Genomic DNA, 10,350 nt, shown 5'->3' with positions numbered 1-10,350 from the left:
CCCAGAGCTAAGTGCTGCCTGGTGCCTGGGAGACCTGGCATGTGCCCCCAGCAGCTTGACTCTGGCCCAACCCAAGCCCCAGGCCAGCTCCTTCCTCCTCCAGGCTGGATGAGGGGCAGCTCTCCCCACCCCAAGCCCAGAGTGAACAGTGGGCTCCCTGCACCCCAATTCGGGCCCCACAAGCCATAAATCACAAGTGGAGGTGCGGGGGGTTCCCGGGGCCATTGCCATCGGAGTCTCTGGAGCCAGAGAACAATTTCTGTCTGTGCTGACTCCACAGACAGGATCAAAACAGCATGAAAGAAATCAGAGCGAGAACGTCGTCAGCAGGAGCTGGACTTCTAAAACCCCCTTCCGCCCCCATAGGCTTCAATATTAAAAAACCCCCTAGGAGCCTCAGACACTGTATTAATTAGTGCAACCACCCATGAAAAGTTGGGTTTGGAGCGGCATTCTTTGCCCTGTGTGAAAAACCGAGTCTAATAAACAATTGTTAAGTTGGCCTGTTGCCGCTGGTAAATTACATAGCATTAAAAAAATAATGCTTTTCATATTAGGCACTAATTAAAGGTTGGGACAGCTTTAAAACAAGAGAGGGAGGGGGGAAATCAAAGAAAATATAAAAATGTTCTTTCAAGAGTTATGGGAGGTTAATAAAGTAGGTCTGTTAGAGTGAGCCTACTTTGCCCCTAGCTACAGCCAAACTGGAGCCACCACAATTGGGTCCCAATAAGATAATGATATTCTTTTCTCTACTATTAAAAGCCTCCCAGTGCAAACTTAAAATGATTTATTTAATTTAGGAAATTATGAGGTGTAACTTCAAAGCCCGAGCCGTTAGTAATGGAAAATACCAGGTTGTTTAAAATTATAATAATAATTGTTTGGAGGACTCAGGACATCAAAGTGTTTTCATCAACAAATGCAGAGGGGTCCGGACGAGGTTGGAAAGAGTCAGAGGAGGTGGATGGAGTTTGGATTTGATTATTATGAACCTTATCAGGGCAGGATTCAGGATTCCCGCAGCCTGGTACTCTGTTCTGCTTTGAAGCAGGCTATTTTGGAAAGTAATTTTACTGCTTTTTATTTAGTTCCTAGCAGGGAGGAGGTGAGAGGGGTTGCTGGGCGTGGGAGAGGGGTGGAGGGGTCCAGGAGTTGACAGCAGACTTTTCCTCGTCGCTCTCTGACCGATTTCATTAAAAAGACCTACAGCATCACCAATCTGGAAATTTTTTTTCTTTTTTTTTTTTTTTTTTAAGTTACATTGAAGGGGAAGACAGGCACAATCAACTTCACCAACTGAGGCCTGTGATTTCAGGGAGGGGTGTGTGTGTGTGTGTGTGTGTGACGTGGGTTCTTTTATAAATGAGGTTTATGTTTATTCCAAACCCAGCAGTGGAGAGGGAGTGGGGGTGGGGAAGTGGCCTCTCCAACCCGTGGCAAATGAGCTGCTTTTATGGCAAAGAATGGCCGTGGGAGTTTTCATTCGGTCAGACAAGGTTCTGCTCAAAGGCAGGGATCCTCTTTTCAGTCGGGTCAGGCAGACGTTTTACCAGCGCCTGCTCTCATCCAGCCAGGCCTTCGCTGCCTACCTCCTGCCGGCCTTGCCCCAGCATCACCTCCCCGGGGCTGCAGGGGGGAGGGTGGTCAGGCTGAGCCCCAGGTCCCCTGGGACAGAAAAGCTGGGCCCCTGTGTGGGGAGCCCCTTACAGCAATGAGGGGTGGGGAAGGGGATGCAGAAAGGGGCTCCAGAGCTGGGCTGCGCTAGGATCTGGGCTGGGGCATCTGGAGAGCTCCCTAGGGCCCAGCATCCCACAGCTCCTCTGAGACAGCTCCTTCGGGGGCCCCCCTTTGCCAGACTTCATGCCCACCACCAGGCTCACACTTAGGTCTGAATTCTGCTGCTGTCCCTTGCCGACTGTGAGACCTTAGTGAGCCACCCCTCTGAGCCTCAGTTTCCTCAACTATAAAATGGCATCAATAATACCTCCCCAAGGGTGTGCAGAGACTAGATGAGATGAGCCGGAAGATGCCTAGTTCTGTACTTAGCAAGAGCTCAATAAATGGGATTTCGTCTCCTTTTGTCCCCTCTTTTCTGAAAGCAGGGCCGTCTTTCTGGGAAGTTTTAGATAAAAGCATTGAGAAGTACGGGAGGACTGGGGGGGGAGTTGTGTGCCAGGCTCCCGGCAGCGCAGGCGACGATGGCCAAAGCCGGCACAGTGACATCTTCGGTTTTAATTTCCAAGGCGCGGCTGCGGGGTCCTTGGTGAGACAGGGTCCTTCTGTTGCCCCAGGTGGTTAGCCTGGTCCCTGAAACACCTGGCATGCCAAGCCCGACATAAGTGGGGACCGTGGCGACCGCCAAACCTAATGCAGGGCAGGCGGTTCGGAGGGAGCCCCAGAGCAAGGCGCACCGGCGGGCCCGCGGACCTCTGGCCGTTGTCTGGGCCCCGAACCCGGCCGCGTCCTCGACGAGGTAACCCCATCCGCCCAGGAGCGCAGGGGTGCGTGTATTGGCGCCTGAGCGACTCTTTTTCCCTGTCCCGGCCTCGGTTTTTCTTTGGGATTTAGGGCGATTGGGGTAATGCGCGGGCGCTTAGACGGTTTCCAATCCACCCCGCTGACCACACAGGACGCAGCCCGGTTCTCCGAAAAACACTCTAGCCTGTGACCCCCCTCCTCCCGGGGGCAAGCTGAGTCTTAACCCAGAGTCGGCGTCTCCGGATCCCCCACCCCGGGCTGAGATTGCCCGAGGCTGCGGGGTCCGAGAGGCTCCGGGAAGGAAGCTCGCGGTGGACGGGCTAATTAGGGCCCCAACTTGGCGGCTGATGACGAAACCGGGAACGGCTTTGGCCTTTGGGAAACGTATCCCACAAATGAGGATGGCTGGGGTGGCCCAGCGGGATGGCCAGGGCACACTCGGGGAGGTTTGGGACGTTCCTGCGGTTCACTCCAGCTCGGGGGCCGAGCTGGAAGAGATCGGTCGGACCCCAGCTTCGGAGCAGATCCCTGGGTTTGGATCACACTCCGCAGGAGAAACTCACCGACCGACCTTGGGAGCCTCTGCCCCACCAGAAAAATGGAGTTTCCGGCGCTCACCTCTAAACTGGATGTCGGCACAAAGGTAACTGGGACGAAAGCGCTAGTCCTAGTAGGTGCCAGGTGCCAATCTCCCCACCGCTCGGGCTCCGCAACAGGAAGTTCTCGACTCCCTTCCAACTCGTTCCCGGGTCACTCGAGCTTCTCATCCGAAAACAGCCCTCGGAAAGCTATCATCAATGGCCACTTGGTTTCTTTGTGCAACAGAAAGTGGAGTTTAAGATTCTTCCCCGCCTCCCCCACCCATTACCAATTTATTTTCATGGTGATGCCTCAAAACCCAAGCCTGACCCCCGTTCTGTAACCAGTGGAAGGGCAGGCTGCAAAGCAAAGGGAACTTGAATGAACTACCTTCCCCCCTACAAACCGAAAAGAGCATTTGTTCAAGGCCGATCTCCTTGGAAGGAGCTAGGAATGGTAAACGGAATGTGATTTGACACAGTCCTGAAAAGGGCAGCAGGCATCCATCTAGCCCTCTCTCCCCCTCAGTGAACGCATCTAGTTACCATCTACATTTGCAAAGAACTATATAGGTCCCTTCCCTCAGCTCGAAGCTTGTTGTTGTGGTAGCTGAGAGATTTCAAGTTCAAGATTCCCGCCCCCCCCCCCAATCATCCACAAACCCCTCAGATTCTGGCCGATCCCTGGGCCCTGCCACTTCTAAGCTCATCTTTCACTGGAATTTGAAAAAGTCCTAATAGCAATTTTCCATGAGTAACACAAGCTGCCAGAGGAAGCATTTCAAAGTCTTTTGCTATTTGCTGTAGACTTCCCTAGCCCGGGCTGAATCTGGCCACAGCTCTTGATTGATTCACATTAAAATCATCATAAAAATCACCAGCCCCCCTCCCCCATCTGGGTGGCATTTCTGGGCTAAGACCAGCTAAAGAACAGAGAGCGCCTCTTAAAAATAATTGTGACTTTGGACAGACTTTACTGCAATAAAACAAACGTTTAATTTAATTCAGAATAAGAGATAAGAAATAACTCTTCAATAAAATATATAAAATTATACAAGGCACCCTTTCAAAGGGATAAAAGTATACTTGGATGGGCGAGGGGGAGCTGGATAGAAAAATGAAATACCAAGGAGCTATATGGGCTGTCTGACAACACCATTTTTTACCAAGTCAAAACATGGCTTTACCCTCTGCCCCCAACATGTTAAAAAAGTATATAAATTTTTCTAATAAGTTTAGCACATACAACAGGTACACACACAGAGAAAGCATGATTTTTTTTTCTTTTTAGATCTATTCATTGTTCAGGAATATTTAGTATAGATAATGGTTACAAGATATTCATATTTTTTAAGCAGAGAATTAACTACACACACCCCGCCCCCCAAAATCACCTTTTCAATGTGTGAGGACTGATGTACCTAGTGGTTCACAAAAACCATCAATTCCTCCCGACATGCTTTAAAACTTTTCACTCTCCAATTATCTGAAATGAAGTTAAGCAACAGCCTTGAGAGGAATTAGGAAGGACTTCCATTTTCCACCTTACCCCGAGGCACTCTCAGGATTCTTCTCATCCCCCTTTTATTGATCTTACAAAAACTTTTAACAATGTGTAACAAACAAGGTGGAGAAGGGGAAAAAAATAGGGCCAAATAGGGTCATATCTAGTGAGTTTTTAAATGCACGTAAAAAATGCAAAAACATGATGTGTCCCCTTCTCTGGAATCTTTCCATATCTACTGCCTATGCACATAGTGTCTCATTCTAATGTTTGCAAGTCAGTCATCCAAATCATCAGATTTCAGCAATTTTAGCAAATAATTTGTCTCCCCCATAAGAAAAAACAACAGGTAGACTTAATTAAGCAGTCTCTTTTAGGAAGGTGATATATAGAGAAAAAGGATATATATATATATATATAGATACATGTATATATATATATATATATATATAAATTTTACCTTTCAAAATAATTTGATTTTTATGTCTGCTGTATAAAAATGTATTATATTTTATTATATATATATTTATATATAAAAACCATCAGAGCCAATCTTGTGAAAGGAGAAGGGGGGGGTGGCATCTAGAAGATTACACCAAGAAAACGGGGCTTGGGTGTCTCCAGCCAAAAGAACCAATTTCAACTATGTCTGTGGCCCTGTCGATCTAGCCGCTGAGAGTGGTGCATGCAAGGTTTGCAGACTGTCTTCTTGCAGAGGGAGGGGGAAGGCTTTTAAACAAACATCCATCCCGGAGTCTATTGAGCTGGTCTTCCTTAGGACAGGTGGTACATGCCATATCCCACTGGAGTCGCATAGAGTCCGACGGGCGGGATGGGGAGCACAGGTCTATGGAAAGGGTAGGACGCGCCATATAGGGAGGCTGCTTGCAGGGGCGAGTTGATGGGGAAAGGGAGGCTGAAGCCAGAGGGCAGCATAGGTTTTGCAGCCATTTTCAGCTTTTCCAGTTCGGCCTCTTGCAGTCTTTTCGCCTTGGCTCTTCGGTTCTGGAACCAGATTTTGACCTGTGTCTCTGTGAGGTTCAGAGAGCTGGAGAACTCTGCCCGCTCTGCAATGGAGAGGTACTGTTTCTGGCGGAACTTGCGCTCCAGAGCGAGGAGCTGGGAGGTGGTGAAGGGTGTGCGTGGCTTCCGATTGGTCTTGTGTTTCCTCAGGGTGCAGGTGGTGGGGCTCATGTGTCCTAGGGAACAGAGAATGGGGAGTGAGTTAGCAAAAGAAAGTGGCTTTCTCGCCAGTTGTGTCCGTTGGGGGGGAGGGGGGTCTTCCCTCTTCACCTTCCAAAAAGGTACCTCGGTCAAAACCATGTGTGGTTGGATTTTTTTTTTGGGGGGGTGGGGTGGGGATAGAGAAGGACCATACTTAAATGGATAAATTGTTTTGTTTTTAAAAAATTGAATCTTCTTCCAAAAGTTTGGGAGTTTTATGGTGTAACAGAACTTGCTACATGGAAAACAGACAGCATTAGAGATCATGAAATATGGGCAGACCCCTCATAAGTCAAGAGAGCTGAGGGTTCTCTGAGAAACAAAACCCCATCTCTTCTTGATATCACTTATCTTAAAAATGGGGGGCTGGGTTCATGATAATCCTCACATCCCTAGGACACTGAGATAATCACATATGAGAAGGAAAATGAAAAGGGTCTTATGAACTGGGTCCATCCCCTCTCTGCACCAGGAGAAGTTGGATTGCATCAACATATTTATGAAGGATAATCGTGCCGATAAGGTCTGCAGTAAATTAATAGCATCTATGGATTGGTGAGCAGCCTCATGCAATAAACAACCACACAGCTGTCATTCCCTCCAGTCTACAGATTATAAAACCTGAACATCATTTTACAGATCTGGATGTGGGATAACTTTCTTGGCTGGGTGCTTCTGTAATATAAACTTTACTAAGAAGGAGGGGAAAATTAGCTCGCCCATAAATGTAAATGTCAGGGGAAATCACGCTGCCTCCTGAATTGAGAGCATGTGATGACATTTTAGCCATCTCTCCTACCCATTCTATGGTTTGGAGGCAATGTGTAAATGATTAGCTTGTTGTTGGAATTTAGAAAGAAGGAATAACGAGCAAAATAAAGGTATGCCAACAGCATCCAGACTCCATATTTAAAGTGGGTTCAATTATAGGAAATCATAGGACAGGGCATCCTTGTAATTCCATTGCATCAACTAACTTCGGGCTTTTCCTTAAAGGAAGCTGGGGTGGAGCTGAGGGACAGATGCTAAACAATTCATTTTCTGCATTTGGCTTTTATGAGCTATGCTAATTTTCCAAATGTAGCCACCGTAGTAACTCCAAAGCACTCCAAAGGGAGAATGTCGCATTTCTTGTTTAGTTACTTTGGTGGCCCAAGAAAGAGTTTACACTTCATACTTGAAGGTGACACAGCACAAGTCCCAACCCAGCCTCCATTTCCAATAAGAAATGGATTTGTCCTAATGTGTCATTATTAACCATCACTTTTAAATGGCTAAAAAAGAAAGAGGTAGTGGGTTCTGCCGTCAATCAAAAAACAGAAGTCTGGGAGAGAGATGGGTAAGAAACTACCACAGGAGAGTAGACTTTTGCATATGCTAATCCCTAAGTAAGCCAGAGAGCTGGGGGTGCCTACTTCTTAATTTACAAATAAAATAACAACAATCAGAGACTCAGGGACCTGTGAAATTCTCATCCTTCACAAAGGTGACCTGGCTAGCTGGGAGGACCCAGTGGTCACAGCTCAGATACCAAGCTCCTAGAATCTACACTTGCCTCTGCTCTACGTTTGGAAGCGATTCTGTGCCTGGGCACGGTCATTCTGGCTGCTCCTAGGGGCTGCATTTGAATTACGAAATCCAGGCGACGGGATCTCATGTGTGTATCAAAGCTTCCCTCCCAGTGCACCTCTCCCCACCCTCCCACTCTCCTCCCCATTTTAAACCAGCCTGAGAAAGGGTGCGATTATACAAAGCAAAACAGCATTTATCCTACTGCCTCCTGAGAATAACAAAACCCGGGCCAGGGCAGGTGGCTTCCTCCTGCCCCAGGCTCTGTCGCTAGGCTCCCCCGGACCCACCGCTCCTACCACAGGGCTCCTGAGGCCATCTCCAGGCCCAAAGCACCAATGACCCACTTTTTAAAAAAAATTAAATCCTTTCTCAGAATCTCCTACTTTCCTCATGGAAGGGTCACATCCAGGGCCCACGGCGGCTGCCTTACCTTCGGCCCTGGCAGGCATGCGTACAAAACCCTAGGAACCTAAGCAAGTGGAAATGTCTGACCTCTGGACACCACTCCCTGTAAGGCCTGAATCCTTGATGCGCAGCTGGGAATTGACCTAGGCCTAGGAATACACAGGCACTCGATATCTGTCAAACAAATTAAGTCCCTTAAAGTTTCTAAGCCTCTATTTCACCATCAATAAAATGGGTAACTAATAACAATCCTACAGTGTGGTTCAGAGTACCAAATTTTAGAATGCCCAGAGTCTTGTCTGTCATCAGATAGGTGATCATTAAATGTCCCCAAGTCTTTCTTGTCAAGCCCAAACTCGACGTGTGCAGATTCCTCTGAACTCTGCTGAAATGTCCTCATGTTACCGGCAGGCCAGCTTTAGCCACACGGAGATCAGATAAGATAATACGGTGAAAAGTGCTATAAAGTACTGTGCAAACTTGAGTTTAAATTCTTTGAGTCCTTAATCTCCACGCCCTTTGAATCTTTGGGAGTTTCTAACAGGGTGGAGAGAGATGCCAGAGGGGACAGCCACTGATGCCTGGTTATATGGCCTTGTTTTGTTCACAAAATACTTTGTATCTCGAGTTTTCGGGGCTGATGGGAATGGGGTAAAATGTGATGCTCCCAGCTTTCGGAAAAAGTCCCTATGCAGGCACCCTCTCTCTCACCTTTCCTAGAGGTAGAGTGCAGATAGAGAAATCTTAAAGGCTGGGAGACAGAAGTAAAAGGAGCTACAGGGAATGGCTTCTCCATATTGCAAAAGGACCCAGGGCCCAAAAATGGACGTAAACGCTGGAAGAGAAAGCAGCTCTCCTGCGACTCTCTGTTCTCCTTCCTCATTGGCAGGAAGCGGGGTGCAGGTGTTCGGCCCTCTGCTTGGTCTCTCTGGGGAGAGGGATCAAGGTGGCCAGGGTTGGGGCCTGGACACCAGAGCCCCTTGCCCAATTCAGCCATTGCTGGTGACCTGGCTCAAGCAAGTTCAGTCCTCAAAGTATGCATGTCTGAAAACTGGGATAACCACAGGTCCCGGGCTTCTGCCCACACTTCGGGGTTCCAGCGATGATCGGGATCTGGTGAACTAATAAGCATCACTTTGTAAACTCAAGCGCTGCTGGAATGCTGTTAATTATTACTCTGAGCCAAACGGAGCCCCACGCTGCTGACCCCAGCCCGCTCCCAGCGAAGCGACGGGCTGGCCGCCGGGACGACCGGGAGACATTTCCTCGCCGCGTAAGTCTCTGCCGCCATCCCTCCGTGTTACCGTGCTTCGATACCCGCGGGACCAATGGAAGATGATCATTTCTACCCAAAGTCGGGTTAGATTTTAATTAGCTCATCTTTATAATGAGGGCACACCTCGCAGGGTTGTGAACTTTGAAAGACAGTTAGACACTCTGCCTCTGCCTGGCATATATTCCGGTGCTCATTAAACGCGGATCCTTCTTCATTCCCCAGACTGAGACCCCGAGGGACAGTGAAAAAAAGCGAAGTGGCCTGAGCGCAGGGCTGAGGGTTAGAGAAACGGATACGCAAGCGACCCCGCAAACCCAGCTGGGTTCGCCCTTCAAAGATCAGGGCGTTGGCAATTGTGTCGAATATTCTGTACAGCTAGGGGATCCCAAACACGCGCTGCGCGGATATTACCCAGAAGGTATCTTGGATGCCACAGGCGCGCTGAACTCTGGGGATATTAAGGGGCCAAGAACTTGCAATGCTTGCTTTTCGGGGCGCATAGTACAGAGGGGTCTCCGTACCCCTAGCTTGGAATACTGACCCCCAGTTCCCTCCTGTACCCCGAAAACCCTCCTACCCCTTGTCCCGGCCTCTGCAGGCACTCACTTGGCGGCGGCGAATATCTGCCCGGTTCCTGCATCCATGCCGCTCCGTCTTCTGAATTTTCCGACTTGACCGAGGCTGTCTCGAAGGGCTTGACCAACGGCCCGGGGCTGTGCGCCTCCCGGACGCTGTGTCCGGGCAGCAGAAGTGGCCGCAGGGTGGCCCCGGCGGAGGCGCTTTCGGCTGGCAGTGGGGAAGTCTCCTTGGGCGGCTTCTTGTCCGACATGAGCGCCTCCACGCTGAAGGGCAGGCTGGAGACCTTGACGCGGCGCTCCTCCGCGGCCCCGCCGGCACCCCCAGGCCCCGGGCCCGGCTCGGCCACCATCGCCGGGCCCTCCTCATCAGACGAAAACAGGTCATTGCCTTTGGACGGAGAAGCCATGACTTCTCTGCCCTACGTATCTCCCGGCGCGCGACTCCGCTGGCTACCAGGCAGCTGCGACTCAAACTTTTTTGGGGGGAGACGGGAGGGGCGCGCCGGCAGCCGTGCCTTTCCTCCAAAGGGAAGTGAGAGACTCGGCTCAGCCAATCCGAGCCGGCCCTGGCGCTGACGCCACGGACGCTCGCCTCCGATTGGCTCTTCCGGAAGAGGCTGGGGCCTTTTTTTTTTTTTCCTGTTTGAAATAAATTAGGAGTTAATTACAGGAGCAGTCAGCAGAGTTGTTATCAGGCGATCCCTCAAGGGTTATAATCACGCCAAAACTGAA

The 10,350-nt window shown here is 49.6% G+C and overlaps 1 protein-coding gene across 1 annotated transcript; it reads right to left on the bottom strand.

The window, feature by feature from the left end:
- Positions 1-5,052: 5,052 nt before the first annotated feature.
- MSX2 (msh homeobox 2) lies at positions 5,053-10,133 on the bottom strand. Its single transcript, XM_068534634.1, has 2 exons — positions 9,647-10,133; positions 5,053-5,762 (listed from the first exon to the last, which is right to left on the bottom strand). The coding sequence occupies exons 1-2, from the start codon at positions 10,023-10,025 to the stop codon at positions 5,338-5,340; spliced, it is 804 nt and encodes a 267-aa protein (XP_068390735.1). The 5' UTR covers positions 10,026-10,133; the 3' UTR covers positions 5,053-5,337.
- Positions 10,134-10,350: the final 217 nt, after the last annotated feature.

This window comes from Eschrichtius robustus, chromosome 2 (genome assembly GCF_028021215.1).
Source record: "Eschrichtius robustus isolate mEscRob2 chromosome 2, mEscRob2.pri, whole genome shotgun sequence".
In the NCBI taxonomy this organism is placed as follows: Eukaryota; Metazoa; Chordata; class Mammalia; order Artiodactyla; family Eschrichtiidae; genus Eschrichtius; species Eschrichtius robustus.
Note: the sequence above shows the minus strand (reverse complement) of the source record. Positions and strands in the feature narration are given on the sequence as shown.

Bases quoted from the DNA above. Each gene is read 5' to 3' on its own strand.
- MSX2 (XM_068534634.1), bottom strand. From the start codon at position 10,025: ATGGCTTCTCCGTCCAAAGGCAATGACCTGTTTTCGTCTGATGAGGAG. The intron at 5,763-9,646 runs GTGAGTGCCTGC...TCTGTTCCCTAG, and splicing joins CAGATATTCGCCGCCGCCAA to GACACATGAGCCCCACCACC.